Source organism: Eptatretus burgeri, chromosome 16, assembly GCF_056783735.1.
Source record: "Eptatretus burgeri isolate ZD-2024b chromosome 16, Ebu_testis_v1, whole genome shotgun sequence".
NCBI lineage: Eukaryota > Metazoa > Chordata > Myxini > Myxiniformes > Myxinidae > Eptatretus > Eptatretus burgeri.
This window is the reverse complement of record NC_140976.1, coordinates 29,988,488-30,015,987: the sequence shown is the minus strand read 5'-3', so window position 1 is coordinate 30,015,987 and position 27,500 is coordinate 29,988,488. Positions and strand designations below refer to the sequence as shown.

Sequence of the window (27,500 nt, the reverse complement as noted above, 5' to 3'; positions counted from 1 at the left end):
GATGACGTCATCATCCAACCTCTCACTTGCTGCCTGATTACGGATCATGAAGTCGGCTGGAATACCCTAAGTAAATACACAAAGTTTGCATGTTAGGAAGAATGTTCAAGAGGACGAACACATGAACAAATACACATACAAGAGCGCACGCGCGCAAAAGCACACACACACATACGACTCTACATGCACGTACACACACGGCGCCATACGCACAAACACACACACGGCGCCACACGCACAAACACACACACACACACACACATACACGGTGCCACATATACACACGGCACCACCAGTGTGACCACTCGTTGGCTATTTTTCACAAGATCTTGGCTATTCGTTGTTCACCTTGGCGTCTTGGTTTTCTATAGGTTTTCTTGGCGTATAGGTTTTCTATTATCATCGCTTTTTCCGAAACCTTGTAAATTCTTGGCTTTTTCCATTGGCTCACCTTGGCATTTATGAAAATGAGGAGTGGTCACACTGGGCGCCACACACACACCCACACACACACACACACACACACACACACCCACACACACACCCACACCCACACACACACACACACACACACACACACACACACACACACACACACACACACACACACACACACACACACACACACACACACACACACACACACACAATCTGATCTTGCTCATCACTCACTACCTGAGTTATGGAACCACGGCCAGAGCTTTGAGGTTCTGTGATGACCTTCGGACCAGTCGAGTGAATGCCTCTGTCTGCAAATCAAAATGTTCGAGGAAAGTCGAAAATAGAGGTGGATGAGAAGAAACATATTGGTATGGAATGATGAGCACAAACTATGAACATACAAGATGGAAACTTTCACAGTAATTACATGATGCTACCGAGAATGTACAGATCACCATATTCCCTTCCTGGACCTCTGTGTCTATGTTAAACAACATAAGTAAAAAAGGCCAGGACTCAGCCTCTAATCCGATGGAATTTATATAGAAGCAAAGAGGTTGGTTTGGGAAGGAACTTCTGGAGGACACCCACCATGCCTGGTGTTGTCAGGATGTCTGGGTAGGCCCATGGAGATTGAGCCCATGGGTGGCTTCGAATTGGCAGTGGACTGGGCCAGTGCTCCACGGGAGCTTACCAAGTTGGGCACTGAAGCTGGAAAGCTAACCAGAGGAGTACCCTGCATAGGCCACAGTTGAGAGACACGCACACCGTTTGGTCATGGTATAATGCAATTAGGAAAGGGCAAACAATAAGGCAGCAAAAATAAAGCATTTATCAGTTTTTGATGGACAAACGATTGATTTAGCAGGCAATGAGACTTAAACTCGACTTAGACGGTCACAACTCATCCACGTCCCAGAGGAATGCACTCTTACCCGAGTGATTGAGCCAGTGTTGCTGCCACTAAGCTGCTTCGGCGAGCGTATCAGGGGGGGTGGAGATGGCATGTTAGTCATTCGGGCACCGTGCCACACCAAAGGTCGACCAGACTCACAGATGCCTTGTCCAATCACAGTTGGTTGGAAGCCTAGCATTGTGGGAGAGGGGGGGTGGGGTGGGAGAAACATGGATTAATAATGTCATTAAACAACATGAGCAGCTGCTAATTAAACCACGTCAGCAAGACGAAGTGGCTTTACGCTGCAAATTATCTCGATGGTAGTGGCACACCTGGTGGAGCAGCACTCAGATGTGGATTTAGCACATCAAGGTGAGCTGCAGACTTTGTGAGATCTCTTGGCTGGGTCCAGCCAGGATCTGTTGGGAAAAATAAAAAGGAGAGCAGAGAAAAGTCGACAACGAAAGAGATCACGGTGTAATCACGCAGGCAGCCACATGAAACGTGAATAAGTACGTTCAGGGAAGGAAGGGGATTGGAGGGTGTGATAAAATAGGTGCACAAACCCCAGCATGGCACAAAACTCACCTTTATATTCGCTCATTATCTTCTGCTGCAGAAGTGCCATGGCATCCTGGCCCCCAGGCACACCAGTGCCCAGTGTGTCGGGATTCACTCGCTGAGGTGGTTTCCATGGGAGAAATAAAAAACAGGGAACCGTAATCAATGTCAGAGCCTGATGTGCACAAAAGCAGAGAAAATTTTCAGATTTAATATTTTCTTTAACGGAGAGACGTTTAAGCATCACAGCATTATAAGAAATATCTTTAGGAAGGCGTCAACAGCAGTCACAGCCAGTTCAGTTATTCGGAAAACAGACGGTTCACAAGGCTGATAAATGCCTTGTAAAGTTGTTGCGCAACACTTTGGATAGCGATAGCAATGCAATCCAGTGAACCCATGTCCTGGAGAGCCAGTTCCTGTTACAAGTTCACCATGAGGGCAAAAAAACAAGAGGGTAGCTGGAGCTGTTAACAACGATCAAGGAAGGGGGGTTGCTCACTCAATGGCTTAGGACTAAAATAGATTGCTTTCGTAAACCAGGAAAACAAACCCAGTCGGATTCTTCGAAACTGCTCGTAAAAACGTTCAGCAGTCAATTGGCGTTTTAGATTCTATGTGTGAAGCCATAAGGCCTTATCGTTTACACAATTACTTCAATTGGAATCAAAGAAAACAAGCAAAGGTCAAACGAAAAAAACAATAAAAAAAAAATCTTAAACATTGAGTCTGTAGAATTCGAACCATTGGGAATGTGGATGGTGGAGGCAGATCTCTGGCAGGTGCGTTGCTGGGTAAAGGTACAGCTGGCACACGTTCAACAGCATGCCTTCTTTCTCTGTGGTGGTCATAAGGGTTTGCGAGGGTGGAGGGTGGTACACTTTGGTTCACTTGGAATATCAGGACGGGTCTGGTTTGCATTTACAAGCATTATCCTGATGATTGTTCAGAGCAGTCGGGCGACCGTCTCACCTGCTGTCTTCCTCGATCTCATCGGCACTGCAGGTAGAGCTCGAATCCATATCCGACACTCCTTCCGCGCTGGGTTTCTGCTTCTCTCTCACACGAGCCTTCCGTTTCTCTCCTACAGCCACAACTTGCTGCTGTTCCTCATCACGACATTCTCTATGTTGCACCTCTCTGCTCCCAAACCCTGCCGGCACTGACGCATTGCTTCTTTGGACCTCAGACTCTGACTTCCCCCCCACGACTCTCTGCTCGTACTGCCGCAAAATCGGTGAACCGGAGACCTGCCGGGTGTCTGGGCCGAGCGTTAGCCCACCGGATGCCTGCTCCCCATCCTCAGTGGGTGGGGTTGGTCGGTCACTTGTTCTGGCCTGAAGTGGCAGTGGTGAAGGTACACTCTCCGTGTCTGAACTCTGCACGCCTGCACAGGTGCGTGGCCAGTCATTCTCGTCTGCATACATCACGGCATACTTCAACATAGACAAACAAATTTCAACCAAATCATTTTTCACACAAACTAGAGTGGCAATTACTGCTGCACTAATTCACTGGTAGTGGAAGCGAGGAAGGGATGGGGAAGGGTGAGGGATTGGCGAGGGGGGGAGGGGGGAGGTGAGGGGTGTGTGTGAATGGTGGAAGTAAATGATATACCTCAAATCAAGCTTGCGAACATTGCAAAACAAGCAGCTAATCTCACCCCAAGTTATCTCACTTCTCACCAACATCTCTCATCTCAATTGGCTCTCATCACCAGTGTTGCATGCATTTCACTCTCTCGATAGTGCACAAGCGGAGATAAAATTACCCGGCCTAAAGCCCTCAAGGGTTTACACCAGACAAGACTCGCGCTCTCCCAGCGGCTAAATTACACCAGCAACGAAGCGTCCCATCCAACCGCCGAGGGAAGTGCAAGATAATGAGGTAGAAGCTCGTGCTACAACCCCTGCCTCCACCCCCACCCCGACTCCCACCCTCGCGCCACCGTGAATAGGAAGGTCCATTAGGAAGAGGGTAGAAGCCATCGATTACATTCTTGAGATCGTGATAATGACCATAGATTTGTTTTGGATGTGAAGCCACGCAAGGCAAAAAAAAGAAGAAAACAGGAAACGATGGAAAGACAAACACCTGATGATCTCTCCCCGATGCTATCTCGTGCCTCACTCAATGTCATTCTTGGGCCTGGCTGATATATTGGCCTTTCATAAATCATCTCATCTTCTTCTTCTTCTTCTTCTTCTTCTTCTTCTTTCGGCTGCTCCCGTTCGGGGTCGCCACAGCGGATCATCCGTATGATCCGCATCGTGATTTGGCACATATTTTACGCCGGATGCCCTTCCTGACGTAACCCTGGTCGCCTCTTACGACACAGGGATATGGTACACCTATTTTAACCGGGGTATACACCGGCCCAGTATACTGGTACTCATTTCGCCGACCTCGGAAGGATGACAGGCTGAGTCAACCCCCTGGTGTATTAATTCAGTGGCCCAACGGGGCTTGAACTCAGGACCTTTTGGATCCCAAGCCGCTGCCCTAACCACTGCGCCAACACCAGGCATTTCATAAATCATCTCATGTTATAGTAAAAAGGCTGCACAAGAAGAGACGGCAGTAATATGCACGTCTGTTAATCAGTGCCATTGTATTATCAGCTCAAGATAAACTGAGCCACGAGAAGATCAGGGAAGCAGCTGTATTCACCCAACGAAGCTAAGTCACAAAGCAAAGGCTGACATTGAAAATTGCTTCAAAATTCACTCGGACAAAAACAAAACGATAATAATGTCAAATGAAGTTTTGTTTCTCTAAATCTTTCCAGTAGCAATTCAAGTTCGTCCACTTCACCAGTTTGAAATATTGAGAAAAAGGAAGAAAGAACAGAATATGATTTATTAAAACCGGAACAAACATCAACATGAAAAAAAGAGCAATCAGAGATTGCACACCCTCACCAGGACTAGTTTTGTGTGCTGTGTGGTGTATTTTGTGTGATGCTTATGTACTGGTGTGTTACGTAATAAATAAGAGACAGAATGAGAAGTGCCACTTTATAACTGCTGGCTGTGATGACCGGTTCAGCCATTTCAGAGAAGAAGATTTTTCAGGTTCTTTTTTTCTAATTCTTTTTTAAACAATAAGGCTACCAAATCACGTGACCGATGATGTCACCAAAAATATTTTGTGCAACATTATATCCCGAGATGACCCTCAAATTTTTTCATACTGATCAGATGTAGTGTTCTACATATGCAATTATGATGTCGTAAAAAATAAATCACTCATTCCCCGTGACGAGTACTTGCGACGTGAAAAGTTTCAGTCTCAGAGGTCCAAAGTTTTTCCGTTTTTCCAACATGGCTGGCACACCACGTGACCTATGACATCATAATAATTATTAAAACATTCCACACGAGAAGTCATACCAATAGTGAAAAATTCATCTCGATTCGACAAGCGGTTGCGGAGAATAACAGGAAAGTTCTGTGCGGACAAACAAACAAACAAACAAACAAACAAACAGACCCAAACGCTCGACCCTCTCCTTCGGCGAGTGTAATAACTGCCATGAAGTATGACCAAAAAGGTGTGCACCAAATTTAAACATCATGGAATAAATTAGGTGCACGTATTTTCCAAACAAACTCAAATGCAGTTGACAGTTTGATATTTGCACAGTTCACCTTTCAGCTGAAAGAACGGTCAAATAGAAAAGAAAATAAAATAAAATAAAACACGACTCGAGTTACTTCTTCAAACCACAGCCCTCAACCAACACAAATAAAGACACACTTAAACAAGGTCGACTAATCAAGTTTGCATAACAAAAGCAATCACAAAGCGGCTTTTGAAGGTGCCCGACTAGGACCGTGGAAGGTCAGTGCAAAAAAACTACAAGTAAATAAATAGATAAAAAAACAAAAACAAGAGGAACTACAACGGCACTCGATAGAGCGCGTACCTTCACCAGGCTAAACAGTTTACGTTTTGTATCTATCTCTCTCTCTCTCTCTCTCTCTCTCTCTCTCTCTCTCTCTCTCTCTCTCTCTCTCTCTCTCTCTCTCTCTCTCTCTCTCTCTCTCTCTCTGTCTCTCTGTCTGTCTGTCTGTCTGTCTGTCTGTCTGTCTGTCTGTCTGTCTGTCTGTCTGTCTGTTTGTCTGTCTGTCTGTTCAAAGAGAGAGAGAGAGAGAGAGAGGGGGAGAGGGGGAGAGGGGGAGAGGGGGAGAGGGGGAGAGGGGGAGAGGGGGAGAGGGGAGAGGGGGAGAGGGGAGAGGGGGAGAGGGGGAGGGGGAGGGGGGAGGGGGAGAGGGGGAGAGGGGAGAGAGAGGGGAGAGGGGGAGAGGGGAGAGGGGGAGAGGGGGAGAGGGGGAGAGGGGGAGAGGGGAGAGGGGGAGAGGGGGAGAGGGGGAGAGGGGGAGAGAGAGGGAGAGAGGGAGAGAGGGAGAGAGGGAGAGAGGGAGAGAGGGAGAGAGGGAGAGAGGGAGAGAGGGAGAGAGGGAGAGAGGGAGAGAGAGAGAGAGAGAGAGAGAGAGAGAGAGAGAGAGAGAGAGAGAGAGAGAGAGAGAGAGAGAGAGATCATGAGAGATGGAGAGAAAGAGAGACAAAGACATAGAGAGAAAGAGGCGGTTGGGGGAATATAAATTTAGAAAAATACTTTAAAATCAAACAGGAAAATAAAAAAATGACACACATTGCAACAAATCTCTACTTGTGGCAAGGAAGAAGCAAGCCACAGAGGAATGGTATCAAACAGTTGGTAATTGCTCCCAGAAGAAAATAAAGTTCCCTCAGCAAAAACCATTAAAAGGAATAAGGTTTGGCATTGGCTATTGGCATCGTTGCAACCTCAAGTGCAGAACAACCCACTCGAAAGCGAAGAAATCTCCGAAGTGCATGTCGGAGAATAAACCCACTGCACACACGTCGACAAACCTTTCGGGCAGAGTACGACTGCAATGTCAAGGTCAATCAGGATTCAGATCCGTTGTACCTTTACGGACAACAAACACGTCTGAAAAGGCAGTGCAAAACCTTGTTCAACCATCAATCTCTTGCTCTCTATCGACAGCAAATGGCTCTTTCCTCTCTCAGCGCAACAATGAAAGATGGCGTTCCTTAAAAAGAATCGCACGCCAATATCAATTGTTCCTCGCATTATCCGGTTCATCACACGCAGAGCCATTGAACATTATCCATTCAAGAATTTAAAGATTGCAACATGTCAAAGAGAATTCCAGAAGAACACGTGATGCAAATTGGGAAGTCACATTGGAGTTTGTTTAACGATGACAACTGAGCAATCCAGGTGGGAGCTCTCTGGTCGTTGTTTGTGATGGCTGGATGGAATCTGGGCCTTTTATCCTTCGACGTTCGCATGGGTAAAAGGTCGGAGGGAGGGAGAGGGCTATGTCGAGGGGTCACGATACTTTGTCTTAAATGTCAAGTGAGTATCTACATTGTTATGTTCTTATCTATACATTAAGCATGACAACGTGTACATTGATCGTGACGTTCTGCACTAAAGTACAAAAGCGAAACAACAGTGAAAGATATTTGAATAAAAATAACATGCATTTACGAGGGACGTTCAAACATGAAGGTCTCCTAATATATTTCAGCAAGCATGGAAGACTCATAAAAATGACACGTTCTTTACTTCTCAACATGAGAGTTCCCGAGGAGTGAGACACACACTTTTGACACCTGTCCATCCATGATGGGAAGGCCACAGCAAAATTTTCTTCAGGGTTATGTGGAGTCCACTGATCAATCTCTGATGCCAATCATGATCTGGAGGAGAGGTCACGAGAGTGAAGGCTCTTTTTCATGTTTGGAAATAACCAATCGTCAATGAGCACACACCATCCAGTGAGTGTGGTCCAAGTTCTGGCCGTTTCTTCTGCATAGCTGACAGAAACGTTTTCCAACACTTGGTCCAGTGATTTTCCATTTCAAAAAAACACAAGCTCCGTTTCATGCTTTTTGGGTTGAGAGATGCCATTATCTCAAACACAACTCGCTATTCCCGCGTTCCTTCTGGTAGTTGCCCCCTAGTTGTCCCCCGACCCTCCGACAAGGTCGGAGACGGGGAACATTAAAACGAGCTTCGTCCGACAGACTGATCATCTGTCCATGTACTTTTGTGTACGAGATATTTCAAAAAGCTTTAAACATTTCACTTTCACATTGCAGATAGCTATTCCTCATGACATTATCTTAACCTGATTAGAGCACGCTGTGATTGGCCGAATTATGTTGCCACGGCAACCATCCTGGTAACTTGGCTTGTGTACGTGACATTTCAAAAACCCTTTAGGATTGAGCTTTCATGTTACACAGATCTATTCCTCATACCACTCAAAAGGCGATGGACTTTTGAGTATCGGCTCCTTGTTTTCACGCAGCCACATCTTTGCTCGTCGGATCTTTTGAGGTGCTTTTCTTCCAACGGGGCTTCATAAGTGTTTAAATATTGTTTCGCTTGCTTCCTTTGATGGTTTTACAATTATTTTTCGGCAATCTCATCTGGATTTAAATGCTTTTTCACCTTTAAAAAAAATGAAACAAAATAAAATAAAGTTTCTCCAAAGTTACACGCATGCTCACGTGATATCCAAAATTTTGCTCTCACCGGCGATCATATCTTCGTGGAACAGTTTCACCGAAATTATTTGATATTACGAATTTACTGCTTCACTGAAGAGGAATTTCCCCTGGATACAGGACAATAAAGAGTGTTATTTTAATTATCTCAAGTCAAATTTCATTTTGACTGGGCTCTCGGGTGATTTTTAAACGGAATTGTGTTCAGCATTTCGTGACGGCGATCGAGATTCACATCGAGGATTGCCCGGAGCAGCTGTGATCGACATGAGCGAAGTACAGACCGTACTCGCACTCTGCCTTTCAACAGCATGCTTCATGCATCGAATTGTAAAATGGTGTTTGTTTGTTTTTTTTACTGCTACTTTTCATATTCACATTGTGGAAATCAAAGCTGTAAACAATCGCACACTCAAAATCACACAATTTAGTGAATATTTGATTTGTAATTCGACTTGGTCTTGGCTTTTTCTGCAATTTACTACTTCCAGTATCACCCCTCCCCCCCCCCGCCTTCCCGTGTCAAGGTCAGTATTCCATTTCAAATCGCGCTCTACAACAGAGACATCAGTGGCTCCACAACCCCCCGTTGTAAGTTACCAGTTGTCCCTTTTGAATGCAATGGGTGAGAAGGATACCACGAGCATCTCAAAAGATGACCACCATAATTTTCTCAGCTGGTGCCAGGTCATGAACCTTTCTTTGGTGGAGGTGACTCAGAATGCTTGCAATGTGCAGACTGGATTTTGGTGTCTCGATCGATCTTGATGTGTGATGCGAGTTGATGTGTGAGTGTGCTATGACCTGCACCAGACTCCACATTATCCCATGGAGTGAGTGGAGGTGGTCCAAAAACGGCACCCGGCATGCAGAAACCTTTGACATCAGTGTGCAAAATCATGTACAGAAAACAATTCCATATGACTGTGGCCACGATGATTTCTTCCAGCATTATTCTGCAGTTCATTATCAATGCTTCCACACACTGGATGTTATTTTCCTGAACGTCTTGTTCACGGTCCTCCAGAATGAGGCTCAGTTTCGCAGCTTTCACATACCTCTTCAAACTTCCGCACCCAACTCCGCATTTTACCGTGTAAAGCACGCACTGCCACGTACAACGCCAGGAGTGATGCATCATGCGACGTATGCTGCTGCCACATGTGGAATGAAGTGGGAAAAAATTCCATTAACAACGTCTTCAATGGTCTTCAGTTCACACTCGTGCATTGAATTTGGAAACCTTCATATCGGAAGACGGAAACACATCTCGTATGGCGGAAACAATGTGATGACATGCACAGGGTCACAGCCGTGCTCCACGACAAGAGTCAAATGAGCGGCCTCATAAACCTGCCCACATTCTCTGGATGGTCAAACGGTCATTGGCTGATGCTACTGTGCAATGGATATTCCCATGCCGAGTCGATCATATGTATGAAATTTCATATCGATCCATGAAGCGGTTCAACGGAAGGGATTGTTAAAGGTTTTCTTTCAATCCAATATATCTGCCAGACAACGTGACTGATGACATCCAATTTAATTATTTTGACCAATTTCTTCGTTGCTCAACTTCAACAATTTTCGTATTGATCAGACAAGGATTTCGATTCAACCAATTATGGCAGCTATACCACTTCACCAATGATGTTATCATTATCAAGCTTTACTCCCCATGGGGAATTGATGACATGTGCCAAGTTTCAACTTTTTGTTGTTGTTGAGTGATTTCGGAGAAGTCGTCGTCGAAAGTTTTTCCTTCAATCCAACATGGCTGCCATACCACATGCACGTGACCTACGACGTCAACGTTATCAAGGAAAAAAACAAAATTCTACGTGAGGAGTCACTCCTACGTTGAAGGATTTGTGGTGTCAATCGGAAAGCGGTTGCAGAGAGAACAAATTTTAAAGCGAATAAAAGTGCAAAATGGTGCCAGAAGAATAGTAATAAAAAGGATCCATAGAAAATCAAAAGGGTACCAGCCAGAATCACTTGGTCCCTCCCCCAAATAATTCACAAATAGGCACAGCAGTACAATACGTAAACACATAAAGTCTATGTTGGTACAATTCCCAAAAGTCCTCGTTAATAGTCACACATGGGGCTGTCATCAGCACCACCTCGTACGGTTCCATTGGCTCCACATCGGAAGGCAGTCTCAAAAGGGATGGAGAGGGAGGGTCGAGTAAGGGTGGGGTTTGCCATCATAAACTAGACATAATTTAACATTGTAATGTAAGGGGATGTGGGGAGGCAGGTAGACAGGATTAGGAGATGGACCTGGGTCTGAAGAAGTTATCACGCATATACAAGACTTGTCCCTTCCGAACAAGAAGCAGTAACACTACAAATACAAGTGTGACGGTCCTTCTTCACACCTGCATACAAGACATAGCCCTTCCCACCAACAAGGGTCAACAGTACAAATACAAGTGTGGCAGCCCTTCATCACATCTGTATCACCGTCCACACCTCCCCTCAATGTAACAAGATCCCACTTCAATATTATTAGCACTTCCTAATAAGAGCAACTCGCTTCAGGTCTGTGATATACCCAACGGCTGAAAATGCTCTTTCTACAGGAAATGATGTGGCTGGGATGCCCAGACACTTCCTGGCTACATTTGAAAGCAAAGGAAATGAGTGCTCATTAGATCTCCACCAAGAAAGAATCGTTCAGAGAGAAAGGAATTAGCCCAATCCTGTCTCTCGGAATTTCATTGTCAACTTTCTCAAATAGTAAATGTGACATCTGAATGAAAGCAACGAATGCACATAAATCTAACGGACTCGTTTTCACGGGAGACTCCTCAAATACATCAGCTTCAGCTTGTAGGGTCTCTGTCTCATACGTGGGAAGTTGGGCTGACGGAAGTGCAAGATCAGGAGCTCATTGCACTTTACCTGGTGCTGGCTTCATTCATGTTCACTCAATATTTCAGTGATGCAAGTGAAGCATCTTCAGAGATTATTTTAAAGGTATGCAACACCTTTGAGAACAACACCATGCAACAACGAGAGATCTTTCTGCTAATTACAACATTGAAAGTAAAAGGACTCCAGAAGGGGATGCTCGACATCCCCCAAAAAATACTTCAGCATTTTATCACATTGTTACATCCCTTGAAAACATGAATGGCAATTCCAGCCGGATGCTCGATCACACTCAAACAAGAAAGTGCTGCCACTTTTACACACTCATCCAATAACATTTCCTCAAAGACAGCACACCACAATCGTTGCCAAGGCTCTACCGATGTGCACGCCCTGCAGCACGAATAGAAATGCATTTGAAGACAAAAAAAATGACCAAAAGTCCAGTTTGACATATAACAAGGGTACTGGAGCACAAGAGAGGAAGATTTCATGAGGATTAACAGGCAATGGATCCAATTTGGTGTCAACATGCACTCAACATGGGACAACCAAATCCAAGATCCCGTATGAGAATCGTCATTCAGGAAGAGGAACAGGCCCGGAACGTTGACGGCAGATCAGAAAGAGGTGATCATTGCGCCAAAGCTGTACGTGTGTAACTACAGAACAAATGGCATTTTTAAACAGATCCAACTCCTCCGAGAAATTACCGTCACTCTCCTGGCTGGTGTTTTTCTCAGCACTGGCAGGAAGAGCTGCAACACTATCACCCGACAGGGTCGCACTCATGAGGCCATCCTTCTGGAAAGAAAAAAGGAAGCGGGAATGGTGGGTGGAGTTAAAAACAACCGAGGAAGAGAAATAAATAAATAAAGAAGAATATTAAGGTGAGAAGGAGAAAGGAAAATTTTTATTGCCATTCTCTCAACTCATTATTCCACACTCAAATGCTTAGGAACACTGTTTCCATGAAATTGGTTGTGAGCTGGAGTGGGAAAGAGAAAGAGGAGAATGAGGAAGTTCTAAGGGTGGAGGAATATGTGAGGTTATTTATTTATTTATTCCTTCCATGCTTCCTCGAGTGGGTAAATCTTTCATCATAAATTGTGTGAAAGTAGAGAAGGGAGAGCGATGGATGAAAGAAAAACTCGGGAGCTATATAATAACATGATCACGTGTCCCACCAACAGCCCTTAACAGGACTCGAACTGAGCGGGGTTGAGGGGAGAGTGAAGTGGAGACTCCAACAACTCCAAAGCAACAATGTGAAATGTGAACTTTGATCTGAATTATCATCCAGTCGTAAAGCAGTGAGGTGAGGATTTGCCATGATAATACAATTGCTGCAGCGGTATTATATGAACGGACAAACGGCATGAACAGAGTGACTAGATGTTTGATGAGACAGAACAGACAAGAAACAACAGATGGACAGCTTTGGTGGCAGTGAGATTACATGAAATGAGCTTGTTCATCAATTGGAAGATTTCCCCCCATTCCAGAGGCAAAAAGAGCATCCAATGTCATTCACTAGCCACATGTGTACCGTGCGCATCCGATGTCGCTCAACCAGACCATCAAGGTTGTAACGGCGTTTGTTATTGAAGTAGAAGTTCTTGCACTGGGCCTCTGTTTTGGTACCCACGAGGTGTGCCAGGGCAAGCCAGTTACGCCCGTGCTCAGCTAGGCCTGCAAAACAAAGCAACTGCAGATCTCTCCTGTACAGTCGTATCCTACAGAATCGGTTTCTGAGGTGGTGACAAAGTGCCAGATGTCTGTAGTTACAAACTGCACAATAGAAAAGCTGATTTTAGAAAGACAAATGTAATGCGAATACCTTTCTTTGCAACCTCCATCTCCTCTTCTGTCCACCTGCAGACTTCACCAGTCTCGGGAAGAACTGCTCCAAACAAGAAGTGGAAAAAGGAAGAACAATAAGTGGCCAACGGACCATGAAATAACTTGTACATAAATTATACAACGAAGGCATCGGAAAATTGAACAAAACTACTCAAATGTTGAGTGGTTCAATTGTTATGCAGCGAAAAGATTTGTCATTAGCTACAAACTGAAGACGGATGGATTGTGCTGCTCTTGAACTTGCATTAGCAAGAGCAACATTTGGCGAAGCAAATATATTGGCACAAAGGTCGTAGGTCATTTCCATCTTCGTACCATTGAACAGAAGCAATTGTAAATTTGATTAATGGCTTTCATACTTCGCACATGCATAGTGTTGTTATATTTATTGAGGAATATAATACGTCATTCAAGATGTCACTTCCTGTCATAGTCAAAACAAAAGCCAATTATGTCGTTGACACGACTTCATAAATGAATAAACATGATGAACCAAGTCGTGTGTGGTGTGTGTGTGTGTGTGTGCGTGTGCGTGTGCGTGTGCGTGTGCGTGTGCGTGTGCGTGTGCGTGTGCGTGTGCGTGTGCGTGTGCGTGTGCGTGTGCGTGTGTGTGTTTTCCAACTATATAACAAGGTGTCAACTGCACAATACAAGGTATCCAAACTTACTGATAGGTTGTTCAAAATAAACGGCCCAATGTGGAATAGGTATACCAAAGTTATTATTCATAAAAGCTGTGGCATGTGTACCACGACAATGCCGCACCTGGTTAGAGTGCAAGATAAAACGGGTCACATGACTTTCCCGAGAGACAGAGAGATAAGAACAACAGGAATGTGTATGGATCAAAGGTGAAGAGGGTTTACGATTGAAGCAACATGGGGCACTTGGATTATCCATACTGTAAGATAGAGCGATTGCTTTCAGCGTGAAAATAAAATAAATAAATAATGATGTCGGATAAAAAATAGTCACAATGAGTGCACTTACAGAGTCCACAGATCAAAGAGAAGTTGTCGATTACCAAAGCGAGTAGAGAACACAAGGGTAAAATAAGAAAGTCGTCGAGTTCATCGGCAAATTGGCAGAAGAGCGCGGACACTTCCCAAGAACGCCCGCTCCACGTACAATACTCGCTGCAATTAATCATAATGAACAAATGTGTTCACCGATACTCCGTGATACTTCGGTGCAAATGACTTTTCCAATTTATTTTGTTTTGAGACTCGTCGCTTTGTTTATTTATTTTTGTTCTCAACCACAGCATCGCCCCAATAAAGCATTGTTTTTTTTGTCAACTTAACACGCAGTTCTTCAAATGTTTTTCAAAATGCACTTTTGAAACCATCATTTGTTAATGGCTTACTTTGCTCATATTGGTCACCCTAACTCAATCTGAACACATCAAAGTTTTCTATTTTTACAACCTGATAGTCTGATATGGTGATGTGGCTGACCAGAGTGATCCGGATGGTGTGGAGGATGGAAAAAAATAAAATAAAATAAAAAACTTCGAAGGATTGGCGCACGATCGTGATTGTCCCATTCCTCAAGAAAGGAAGTCAGCAGGACTGTAATAATACATGAGGGATTGGTCTATCAAGTGTACCAGGGTAGACTTTCACCAGGGTGTTGCTGAACAGAATCACCAAAGCCCTGATGGTGGCACTGCGTGATAACCAGTGCGGGTTTAGAGTGGGACGAGGGTGAAATGATGAGATTTTCACGTTACGATAGTTGATCGAGAAGAACGACGAAATGGCTAAGGATCTGCGTGTGTGCTTTTGTCGACTTCAGCCAGGCATGCGACTCTGTAAAGAAGGACTCAGAAAGGTGCTGGAGAAATATGGCATTCCCCAGGAAGTGATCAGACTGATCAGAAGTTCATGGATCCAAGATCATGGATCCAGACACGTGTGAGAATTGGGGGAGAAAGTTCAGAATGGTTTAAGGTAAAGACTGCAGTGAGGCAAGGATGCATCCTATCTCCCAGCTCGTTCAACATTATATTAGACGATGTGTTTCATCTAGTGATAGAGAAAGTCAAGTTGGGGAAGGAGTCCAGCTTGAAGATCAGAAACTGTGGGACTTGTTTGGAATATGCAAATGATGCTGTTTTGCTGGCTATGACTGTTACAGGACTTGCAAAACTCCTCAGAAGGATCAGTGATGAAAATGAGAAATTTGTTTTGAAGATGAGTATTTCCAAGCCAAAGTGGATGCTGTGACAAGGCAGAATAAACCGGGAAGTAAAGAATTGAAGATAAGGGATGAAGTGATTGAGAAAGTAGGTTCGTATATTTACTTGGAAAGCAAGATAACAGATAAGGGAGGTAGTGACAAGAAGAAGGCTGGCATTGGTAGTTGCGGTGATCAATAGTCTGAGCAGAGATCTCTGGAGGAAAAGGGATGTGAGCCGACAAACCAAGATGAAGGTGGATAATGCAGCAGTAATCTCGATGGTGATGTATAGCTCGGAGAGTTGCACTTGGGTGAAGGAGTACAAAAGGAGACCGAATGGTTTTGATAGTAGATGCCCGAGAAGAATACTTGGAATTCACTGGATGCAGAGAGTAACCAACGAGGATGCGAGGATTAAAAACTGGACAGAGCAAGTTCAGTGAGCTGGCTGGAGAACTGTGTCTGATGTGGGCAGTGCATGTGGAGTGGCTGGGGGAAGATTAGACAGCCAGAAAGTTGGAGATGGGTGCCAGAAGTAAGGGGACCAAGAGGAAGGCCAAAGAGGAGATGGAAGGATGGGATTAAGGAAATGGCTAACCTGCAAGGAAGCCAACACCCAGAGATGGAGGCTCAGGATCAGAAGCTTTGGAGATGAAGGGTCCACAAAGGGGAGACAGTGCTGAACCAGCGCGAGCATAATGAATGAAAGAATGAATGATAGTTTGACCAAAAATCCTACTCCTGACGTCTTGTACATCCACAAACGAATATGGATCACTTATCATCACCTCTGGAAGGTAGGGTGCTTAATGAGGCAAAAACAGTGCCAAAGCGAGGTATCGTACAACCTAATCAAGCAACCTAACAGGCATTAAAACTAACTCTCAAACCTACTTCACCCCATAATGTGAATGAGAATGATATATGTAAGGAAGAAGCGGGTGGAAGGGGATGGGACACAGAAGAAGCTGTTTTAGTAAGAACAGAAGGTGTCAGAGAAATATGAATGGGGTCACCATCTGGTTCCTAGTGTTTCCTTGGAGAGGCAGTGCTTGGCCGTGACAGATCAGCCTTTGGAATAAATCCCCCCCCCACACCCCTCCACCTTTTTTGTTCAAAAGGAAGGATGACAAAAAGAATAACTAAAAGGCAATGTATCAAATTGGAAAAAGAGCACAAAAATCAAAAATGGCTATAAAACAGGTAAGACCCATTCAGAACCGAAAATGGAATTAAATGATGATTGTCTGAACAGTCAAGTGGAATGAGTTTTTTTTAATGATAAATAAATAAATTAACGACGAGAATAATATGGCCAAAAAATAAAAACAACACCAAGTTATGCTGCACAAGCCTACCTGTCGGTGCATTGGGCTCAGAGGGGGCCAGCACACCTGCAGATGGGGGCGGTGCTTCCTCGAGCACAGGCTCTCCCGCCGTCGAGCGAGTCACACGGACCTTTCGTCTGTTTGGCCCGACTGCCGTCTTGCGCCGCTTTGGGGGAGCAGTTTCACGGTCTTCCCCTTCTTCGACCTCATCTCGGTCCCGTGAGCTGTGAAGCACACATTGAGTTGCTATCCACATACTCAAGATCTCCATCCATCGTAGGTGCAGGCTCCAACTTTACACCAGAGCATAAAGCAAACGTCATACATGCTTTATCAATAAACTTGCATTCCTTCTTTTGTCACCGGATCTGGATCAAACTTGGACGCTTTATCTCTCCCCTCAGGCATATCAACATCTCAACTGAGCCAAATGATCATCTGTCTTCTTCACCACCGAGGAAAGTCCCCCCCCCCATGGCTTTCACAGTCAGGGAAGCAGGAGAGCAGAAATAGTAGTGTGTGTGTGTGTGTGTGTGTGTGTGTGTGTGTGTGTGTGTGTGTGTGTGTGTGTGTGTGTGTGTGTGTGTGTGTGTGTGTCCATACATTGGGACCACACTCTGTGCAGAGCGTTGGTGCTGCTTAAGCAGTCTCCTTGGTTATTGGGCATAATCCTGGACGGGTCACCACTCCGACACAGGATACCGGCATGCTGGCACTCATTTTGTTGACCTCGGAAGGAAGACTGGCTGAGTCAACCCCACCTGGTATTAATTCAACAGCTGAGTGAGATTTGAACTCAGTATCTAAGGATCCAAAGCCCACCACCCTAACCATTAAGCCAACACCAGGCATGTGTGTGTGTGTGTCTGTCTGTCTGTCTGTCTCCATCCATTGGGACCATACTCTGTGCAGAGCTTTGGTGCTGCCTGAGCAGTCTCCTTGGCAATTGGGCACAATCCTGGACGGGTCGCTACTCCGACACAAAAAACCAGCATACTGGCACTCATTTTGCCGACCTCGGAAGGAAGACAGGCCGAGTTAACCCCACCTAGTATTAATTCAACAGCTGAGTGGGATTTAAACTCAGGATCCAAGTATCCCAAGCCCACCACCCTAACTGTTAAGCCAACACCAGGCACGTGTGTGTGTGTAGAAGTCATTAAGCAAGATAAAGATGGGGGCAGGGGGTGGAGGGTTCAAGTTAACTTGTGTTCAAAACAAAATAGCCAGCATTGCACTCGCAAAGCAGAACAAAGAATTCCCCACCACATGAACCGTTAAGAGTGCAAATTCCACCCTGTACATTTATCCAGTGGCGAAAGGAACAGGAATACCGTGAATGAAATAGAACTTCCGTATTTTCCAAAATACATGGCAACATATGCAACATGATGTCGTCAGAAGGCATACAATGGCCAGCTTTGTGCCACATGTCAATAACATGAGCTTCATACAAGTCAGACCAAAGCTGTACAGTGAATGTTCACCTTAGGTCCATGTAAAGTATAACTTCACCTATCCATCATGTTGATTGTGAAAAAAACAGAGAGAAAATAATGCACAAAAAGGGAGTACCTGCAACAGTCTTCCCTGCTTTCCCGAGGTCCATCCTCATCCCTGTCTTCTTTCAAATCCTCCCTCTCTTCCTTCTCCTCCAGCTGTGGACGTGGTAGCTGTCGTAATAAACATAATATTACATATCATCGGAGAAACTACACATCCAAAAGTTTATTACATATACAAATATGGTACAAATTTGACCCCCCCTCCCGTCCCCATCCCCCACGGCCCATACATGTGCGACCTTGTTGCTTATACCCCTCCTTCCCTCTCTAACATTCCCATTTTCCTCTCTCCCAACTTAATCCCAACTCCCCACCCCTTCTGATCTATTTCTCAATTTAAATTTTCTCTATTCATGTCAGCACAATTCGCTTGAAGAAATAATACTTTTGGCAACAATGGCAGCATTAACGATGTTTCATATTTCATTTAGCTTTCAAGAAGGAAGATAAGCGAAATCTTCAATAACAAATCAGATCCACAGAACAGCGTTGCAGAGCAAATAATTTTTTTTATAAAATACAATTTTTTGGTTCTGGCTTTAGATAATTTGAGGACATTTGGTATATTAAACAGACAATGGTTAAAGAAACTGCTGGAAAGAACAAGTAAACTGATGCAGGCTCACTAAGTCAAAGTCTTCCTGAAAAGGTCACACAATGGAAGTGCATGGAAGAGATTAATGTGTGGAGGGGGGCGAGGGGAGGGGGAGAGCGAGAGAGAGCGAGAGAGAGCGAGAGAGAGAGCGAGAGAGAGCGAGAGAGAGAGCGAGAGAGAGCGAGAGAGAGAGCGAGAGAGAGCGAGAGAGAGAGAGCGAGAGAGAGAGAGCGAGAGAGAGCGAGAGAGAGAGAGAGAGAGAGAGAGAGAGAGAGAGAGAGAGAGAGAGAGAGAGAGAGAGAGAACCACAATCTAGCCGGGATCATGTGTGCCACTGCAAGTCGAGCATGCTTTTTCCTACAAGGTTGTGGTGCTATCAATCCAATCCAATAAAATAAATCATAAAAGATTTGCAAGGATGCAACATCCCAAGGCAGGACGCAACATCCCAACATCCCAACATCCCAGGTGGCAACGTCCCAAGGCGGGATCTAAAAATGATTCCAAGGTATGACGCGGCTCGTTTTGAAGGGATGTGTGAAGCACGACTGTGCAAGTCATCATCACTCGGTAGTCTTCAAAATACACGACCAGAGAACACGATGATGTGATGCCCAATCATGAAAAGTGTCAATTCGCAAGTCATGTCAAAAACATGAAACCATCATGGCGATGGGGTGACAGCAAAAGGAGAGGCATCCAAATGTGCATTCCAGCCATTTGTCAAATTTACATTAAGAAGGGTCAGTAACAGCAATCGGACGAAAGGATGCTTCAGTCATGAGCGCAATAACCTTGGGTTACATCGTGCAGCACCAGCTGCCATTGCCCTATTGTGATGTTGTCATTACATGGTCCATGGTTCTTGAGTAGCAGCGTTAGAGATAAAAGTGACATCATAAAAATGGTGGTGTTGGAACCCAGATTACTCATGGAAGTGACGTCACTCCCCCCAAGCTCAATGGCTTTGTTTGTCTGACATTAAGTCTAGTATTGTCACATGTGTGCACGGCTTCCATCCCATGAGTATAGATAGCTTCCTGAGTGAACTGCTGAAGGGATTATAGTACTTTGACAAGAAACAAGAGGAACTCACTCTTATGTCTAATAGCCACCCATCCCAGTGACAGAGTGGCAACGATGGCATCCCTCACAACAGACCTCAAAACGATAATAAACTTGGTCAATATCTGGAAGAAGGTGATTTTTAATCCCGGTATGTCCCACATCCTCACAGTTTCTCTTTGTCAGGCAAACCTACCCATCCAATTCTGTGATCAACCTCTGGATGAATGTTCGGTCTCTTGACCTCTTTGGCCTCATCAACAGTCTTGACTTCTCCAGCAAAAAGCACATCTCCCAGGTGTGAATCATGCGCTGGTAAACCCACTCCTTGGTTCTACAGAACTTGGTATGGCCTATGTGCATTTATTTGATGGACAATTGAGTAGCCTATGTGTGTTCTCCCTCATGGGTCAGCACACCTGAACCCTCCTCCACCACCACCCCTACCCCATGTACTCCTAAAAGCTGTGCAGGTACGACTGAAAATAATCATCGGCATCACTCAAGAGGCTGTCGTGCAAGACCTATTGCTTTTCTAATATGTACTGGTTGAGGGTCTTTAAATAATCTTCTGTCTTTCATCTGGTCATGTACCTTATTCTGATCCCTGCCTTTTCAGCCATACATAGTACCTCAGCTCTACCAGGGTAAATACATTCATCAAACAACCCCTCACTTCTCAACCTTTCAAAGTCCAGGCTCCTTACTCACCTGCATTCTTGTGAACCTCTTGCTTCCCGCATCGAGAATCACCTTCTTCTTTCCAATGCATCAAGGTCGCAGATCATTGCCATTCGACATCGTCCCCCATTTCTATTTGTGATTATTATTCACGCTAACCACCTACCATTTACTCAGAGTCGTGTTTCCACGTCCATCAACAGTCCCCTTACTGTGGCATTTTTCGCCTCCTTGGACCTCAACTTTTATACTTCAAAATTAGGTCCTCAGTCAGCAATCAAAAACCAGTTGCAAGGAATCAGGATATTTGTTGGTGGTGTTCTCAGCTCTGAGCTGCCTGGTTATAGACGTGTTCCTCTGTGCAGTAGAATCTGACAAAAATCCTAACACGGGGCACTGCGTCTTAGAGCACACCGTCCTTCGGGGGGGGGGGGGTGGCGGAGCCCATGCCCTGTCTACATTTGTTTTGAGGATGGAAAAGCTCCGAGTACTTTTTTCAAAGGGAAAATGCCATCCGTGCATCGATGTCAACGGGGATACATATGGAAGCAAGGGGGTTAGAAAGGAATGTGGATGTTAATTTAGATTAAGGAAATTGTGAAAAGAGGGTTAGATCTCCAAAGGAAATCATAGACCACCATCCAAAAGAGGCAGTGTGTAATGGTCAAACAGATTTGCAAAAGTATGCAACATAACATACTGGGGGTGGTTAGGGGGGGGGCGGGGGGAGAGGGGTACCCGGCGCTGAGCAGCCAGGTAAGCTTTTCCTGGAGGGAGTTTTGTCACGTGTTGAGCATTGAGAATCTATGGAGGCTTCATGGTGGTTACCTTTGCCTTTGGGCTGACAGCAGCACTGCCTGACTCCGCATCCCAATATACAGTGTCTTCAGGAAGTATTCACACCCCTTGACTCTTGTCACATTTTGTTGTTACAGCCTGAATTTAAAATGGATTGAATTTTAAAATGTTGTCACCAATTTACACAAAATACCCCGTCTCGACAAAGGGAAAACATGTTTTAAGAAATTTTTTACAAATTAATCAAAAATGAACATCTGAAACGTCTTGCATCGATAAGTATTCAAGCCCTTTGCAATGACACTCCACATTGAGCTCAGGTGCATGCAATTTCCTTTGATCATCCTTGAGATGTCTCTGCAACTTGATTGAAGTCGACCTGTGGCCAATTCAATTGATTTGACATGATTTAGAAGGAAACACCTTTCTATATGAGATCCCACAGTAGACAGTGCATGTCAGAGAAGAAAGTCCACCATGAAATCAAAGGACGGTCTGTACAACTCCGAGATAGAATTGTGAAGAGGTGTAGATCTGGGGAAGGGTATAAAACAATTTCTAGAGTGTTGAAAGTTCCCAAGAGCACAGTGAGTTCCATCATTAGGAAATGGAAAGAATATGGAACAACCGAAACTCTTCCTAGAGCTGGCCATCCGACCAAACTGAGCAACCGGGCAATAAGGAACTTGGTCAGAGAGGTGACCAAGAACTGAAGACCGCTCTGACAGAACTTCAGAGTTCCTTGGCTGAGATGGGAGAACCTGCCGGAAGGACAACAATCTCTGCAGCACTTCACAAATGTAGGCTTTATGGGAGAGTAGCCAGACGGAAGCCACTCCTGAGAAAAAGGCACGTGACAGCACGCCTGGAGTTTGCAAAAAGGCACGTGAAGGATTCTGAGAGAATGAGGCAAAAGATTCTGTGGTCTGATGAGACGAAAATTGAACTCCTTGGCCTGATTGCAAAGCGCTATGTCTGACGGAAACCGAGCACAGCTCATCACCCTACATGAAGCATGGTTGCGGCAGCATCATGCTATGGGGATGCCTTTCAGCGGCAGGGACTGGGAGACTTGTAAGGATAGAGGGAATAATGAATGGAGCCAAAATACAGACAAATCCTTGAGGAGAACCTGCTTCAAAATGCAAACAGCTTCAGACTGTGGCAAAGATCTATGTTCCAACAGGACAATGACCCCCAAGCATACAGCCTAAGCAACACTGGAATGGCTTCAGAACAAGAACGTGAAAGTGCTTGAGTGGCACAGCCCAAAGCCCAGACTTGAATCCCATTGAGAATCTGTGGAAAGACTTGAAGATTGCTGTTTACTGACGCTCCCCATCCAACTTGACAGAGCAAGAGAAAATCTGCAAGGATTGGGAGAAAATCTCCAAATCTCGATGTGCAAAGCTGATCCAGACAAACCCAAGATGACTCGAAGCTCGAATCGCTACCAAAGGCGCTTCTACAAAGTGTTGACTCAGGGGGTTGAACACTTCTTGACTCAAGACATTACAGCTTTTCATTTTTAATCAATATGTAAATATGTCTAAAAAACATGTTTTCACTTTGTCATTATGGAGCATTTTATGTAGATCGGTGACAAAAAAATTAAATTCAATGCATTTTAAATTCAGGCGGGAACACAACAAAATGTGACAAAAGTCGAGGGGTGTGAATACTTTCTGAAGGTACTGTACATTTTACAGCGGCCTTTGGTGGTGGCCTCAAAACGGCCTTCACGGCCAATGTGTGGTTGCTTCAAACTTTGGCCAGATTTTGAAGTAGCTACATCCAAAGTTTGGGGCATCTTGGTGCTACGGTTCAGCCGTGGAAGAGTAACAAAAAAAAAAGTACAAACACTTGAAATAAGTCACAAGATATATATAGTTTTTTTTTTTTTTCTCATCGACAGCAGATTAACAACTAGAAGGGCACTCGGTAGAGCGCATACCTCCGCCCCATAATGCCTGATCCACAAGAACATATCTGGCCCAATACATTTTTGAGATATCGTGCTATATTGTTGTGGTGCCGGGTTCGGTGGCGAGGACGACCGCTAGAGGGAGCAGTCGGGCCGTCTCACACCGAACACCGGAATTGAAAGGTCGTCACCACGGATAACTCCGGAGTCGACGGGTCACTTAGAGGACCGTGGTCGCCAATATTTCGACGACGTGAGGTAGGGTCCACTTGTCTAATTCCAATTTACCTAAGTACCCACACTATCGATCTACCGGGGAAGCCACACCCTCGGCCGACTTTGTCCGAACCGAGTCGCTGTTACCGACTCGGATCCGGCGTAACCGAGCGGAAGTTACCAAAGCCGCGCCGGACCAAATGAACAATTTACTGCACGAACGGCCTCCCTAATTCTCAATACACACCGTGCTGGGTCAATGGGAGAAAGCACAGAAAACGAGCTGGTACATTTAATAGGGGTTTATTACAATAATCGGGAGGGAGACATAGAGCAGACTTAATCACGAATAAAATGAAATGCAATTTACAAGGAACACAGGCACTTAAACAGTTTCGACATACAGGACGGCGGCGCCACACACACACACACACACACACACACACACACACACACACACACACACACACACACACACACACACACACACACACACACACACACACACACACACACACACACACACACACACACACACACACACACCCAAAAGGAATGGACCCCGTTGGGTCTTTATTTCAGCCCTTCAGCTCAGAGGGAAGGCGAGCTGAGGGAAAGAGCCTATTCTTGCACCTCTCCGCCTCGTGTGGTCTCGTGGAGCTTGTCCGGTGGCGGGACTCGAACCCACCGCCACGACGCAGCACCAAGCACCAGGGACGAGGGAAGGAGCGACAGACACCAGCCAGCACGAAGGCGGACAAGGCGAGAGATGACGAGGCGACCGTCGATCTAGCCCGAAAAAGCTTCCCCTGGTCCGGCGACAGCAGGCGAGGCAAAACCCAGACCGCCAGACCTAACGCGCTGATCACTCTGCCTCTCTTGAGGTGGGAGGGATTTGTTTCCTGGCCACTCGCCTCCTGATTGGACGGTTGCATCGCGCGATTCGCTGGCCGTCCTTCATTGGACAGGCCCACGGTAAGCGGGGCAACTCCCACCTTTCTGGGATGGAGTCGGAGCTGAGGCGATTGTAGCTCCGCCTACCGCCTCACCTAAGGCCACGTGCATAATGGCGACGGTGGAGCGAGGCGATGGTCCGTTGTTGTTGTTGTAGTTGATGAAAACCAAACTAAAAAAATTAACCTACAGCGCACACATGAAATTCCCTTTAGACACAGGGGATGGATTCTAACTATACACAATTTTACACATATACTTAACGAAATAAATGAACTGCAGGGACTGCTGACTGAGTGCAGATGGCTTCCAGATTCGTAACAATATATAATTTTTAGCCCCATCTCAATGGTGAAGAATCACTTAAAAATATAAATAATTCTCGTATCCAGATCCGGATCCAGATCTTCACCAAAATCTAATCAATCCTTCGTGGTCACACACCCAACCTGTCCACCAAGTTTAATCCAAATCTGTCCACAACTTTATGAGATATCAGGCTATATATCGTTTTTGGCCCTTTCTCTCAATAGTGAAGAATCACTTTCAAAAATACCAGATCAGAATGCGGGTCTTCACCAAAATCGAATCACTTCTTCCTTGTCATACACCCAACATGTCCACCAAGTTTCGTCCGAATCCGTCCACAACTTTTTGAGATATCGTGTTATATATAGGTTTCACCCCATCTCTCAATGGTGAAGAATCACTGAAAAAATAATCAGATCCGGATCCAGATCTTTACCAAAATCGAATCACTTCTTCCTTGTCACACACCCAACATGTCCACCAAGTTTCGTCCGAATCCGTCCACAACTTTTTGAGATATCGTGTTATATATAGGTTTCACCCCATCTCTCAATGGTGAAGAATCACTGAAAAAATAATCAGATCCGGATCCAGATCTTTACCAAAATCGAATCACTTCTTCCTTGTCACACACCCAACATGTCCACCAAGTTTCGTCCGAATCCGTCCACAACTTTTTGAGATATCGTGTTATATATAGGTTTCACCCCATCTCTCAATGGTGAAGAATCACTGAAAAAATAATCAGATCCGGATCCAGATCTTTACCAAAATTGAATCAAGTCTTCCTTGTCACGCACCCAAAATGTACACCAAGTTTCGTCCGAATCCGTCCACAACTTTTTGAGATATCGTGCTACATATGGTTTTTGGCCCTTTCTCTCAATGGTGAAGAATTCCCAATGGTGTCTCTCCCAAGAATGGAAAGAATTCCCAATGGGAAGAATTTCTTCCCAATGGTGAAGAATCAATTTTAAAATTCTAGTAATTGAATCTGGATGCAGATCTTCACCAACATCTAATCAGTTCGTCCTGATCACACACCAAACCTGTCCACAAAATTTCATCAGGATCCGACCACAACTTTTTTTTCGATATCTTGCACACAAACAAACAAACAGACAAACAACAAACAAGACGTCGTGCAGAGCACGATACTTGCAAAATACATAAAACAAATTTGACCTCAAAAATAATTGCTGGTTGAATTCACTGACCAAATATTCAAGTGAATCGGATGAAAATTTACAATTTTAGAAATCCGGCCTATGTTGATCTTTTGGCCGATGTGGACCTCCAAAATAATTGGTGGTTGAATTCAGTGACCTGAAATATAAATCCTCTTCAACTTTCAAATCAATGGGATCTCTCTATCGAGTGCAGCCTGTGGCTGCTGGTTGCATCATTGGTTGGGACGCGGCTATGCCGCTGATGCAGTGTCCCCCTTACCAGTTCAATGGTGCTCATTTTGCCGACCTCGGAAGGATGACAGGCTGAGTCATTGAACCTCCTGGTGTATTTTAATTCAGCGGCCAATGGGGCTTAAACTCAGGACCCTAGGATCCCAAGCCGCCACCCTAATCACCAAGCCAACACCAGGCTAATCAATGGGATGAAAATTGAGGATTTTAGAAACACCACCTAAGTTGTTGACATTTGGCCTATGTTGACCTTTTGACCTCAAAAACAATATGCTTCTTCCTTATGACAAACTCTACCATGTGGTGAAATTTCCTGAAGATCGGTTTAAAATTGTGACATGTAGGCGACAGACAGACAGACAGACAGACAGACAGACAGAGAGAATAACAAAATCGACTAACCAATATTATTGAAAAATCTTCGATTTTGCAAGTAACAAACAAACAAACAAACAGAAATGGGTGAAACATAACCTCCTTCACCTTCAGTGGTGGAGGTAAAAAGGGCAGTGTGTTACAGATGGGCAATGTAATTACAAACGGCGTGAACTTTGTCCTATTTTGCAGCTGTGACAACTACGGCCCAGCCGGTATCAACATCAAACCACAATCTCTGTGAAACGTTCCCAATGCGTCAGAATGGCACCATTTTGCCGCAGAAATCTCCGGCGCAGAGGAAACTAGAGATCAAAGGCAAACACTCATGCAATAGTACATCACCAACCATAGCTTTGGATATCTCGTGGTCTTGCACTAGCTCAGCGAAATAACTTCAAACAGGAAAACAAATGCAGAAACGAGTGCCACGGAATTTCAACATCCAAAACAGGCTCCCCGCTCTGCTGCCACTAAATCAGGCTCATCGAGGGGTCAACCAAGGCCATGTTATGACTCTGCCGGCAACTCTGAGGTTTATAACCGCTCATCAAAATAATTGGGCGCGTCGGTGTGCCGCAGGGTGCGGGACCGGAGCCAAGCCCAAGTGGCGCAGTGAGATCTAGCCCAGGTGCTTATTTCACACCTTGACGTAAGGGAGGACACATCACGGCAAGAAGTAATTAAAAGCAGGTTGATACCGAGCCAAGAACTCGTAGCCTCAGGTGACCCAACTGAGCAGAAATACATTCCGATACCAAACATCTTATGGCGGGTCACGGCACAATAAATTAGCTTCATCCTCATGGCCATCACACTTGAAAAAGAAAAAAAAAATGGAGTTCTGACAATCGCATCCAACGATCAGAATTTTG

The 27,500-nt window shown here is 45.0% G+C and overlaps 1 protein-coding gene across 10 annotated transcripts in view; it reads right to left on the bottom strand.

Moving 5' to 3' along the window:
* Positions 1 to 27,500, bottom strand: part of LOC147010801 (nuclear receptor corepressor 1-like) — a 235,638-nt gene that overhangs the window by 55,816 nt on the left and 152,322 nt on the right. For 7 of the 10 annotated variants that reach the window (XM_085858629.1, XM_085858622.1, XM_085858626.1 and 4 more), the window contains 13 exons: positions 18,298 to 18,395; positions 16,753 to 16,946; positions 13,191 to 13,253; positions 12,900 to 13,042; positions 12,064 to 12,154; positions 2,873 to 3,317; positions 2,645 to 2,738; positions 1,928 to 2,018; positions 1,672 to 1,758; positions 1,377 to 1,528; positions 1,033 to 1,177; positions 676 to 749; positions 1 to 66 (listed from right to left, as the gene is read on the bottom strand). The exon at positions 1 to 66 is cut by the window's left edge and continues 7 nt beyond it. In XM_085858629.1, coding sequence (XP_085714755.1) covers positions 1 to 66; positions 676 to 749; positions 1,033 to 1,177; positions 1,377 to 1,528; positions 1,672 to 1,758; positions 1,928 to 2,018; positions 2,645 to 2,738; positions 2,873 to 3,317; positions 12,064 to 12,154; positions 12,900 to 13,042; positions 13,191 to 13,253; positions 16,753 to 16,946; positions 18,298 to 18,395 — 1,743 coding nt within the window. The remainder of the gene's footprint in view (positions 67 to 675; positions 750 to 1,032; positions 1,178 to 1,376; positions 1,529 to 1,671; positions 1,759 to 1,927; positions 2,019 to 2,644; positions 2,739 to 2,872; positions 3,318 to 12,063; positions 12,155 to 12,899; positions 13,043 to 13,190; positions 13,254 to 16,752; positions 16,947 to 18,297; positions 18,396 to 27,500) is intronic. The other 3 variants (XM_085858623.1, XM_085858625.1, XM_085858624.1) reach the window with 3 other exon arrangements.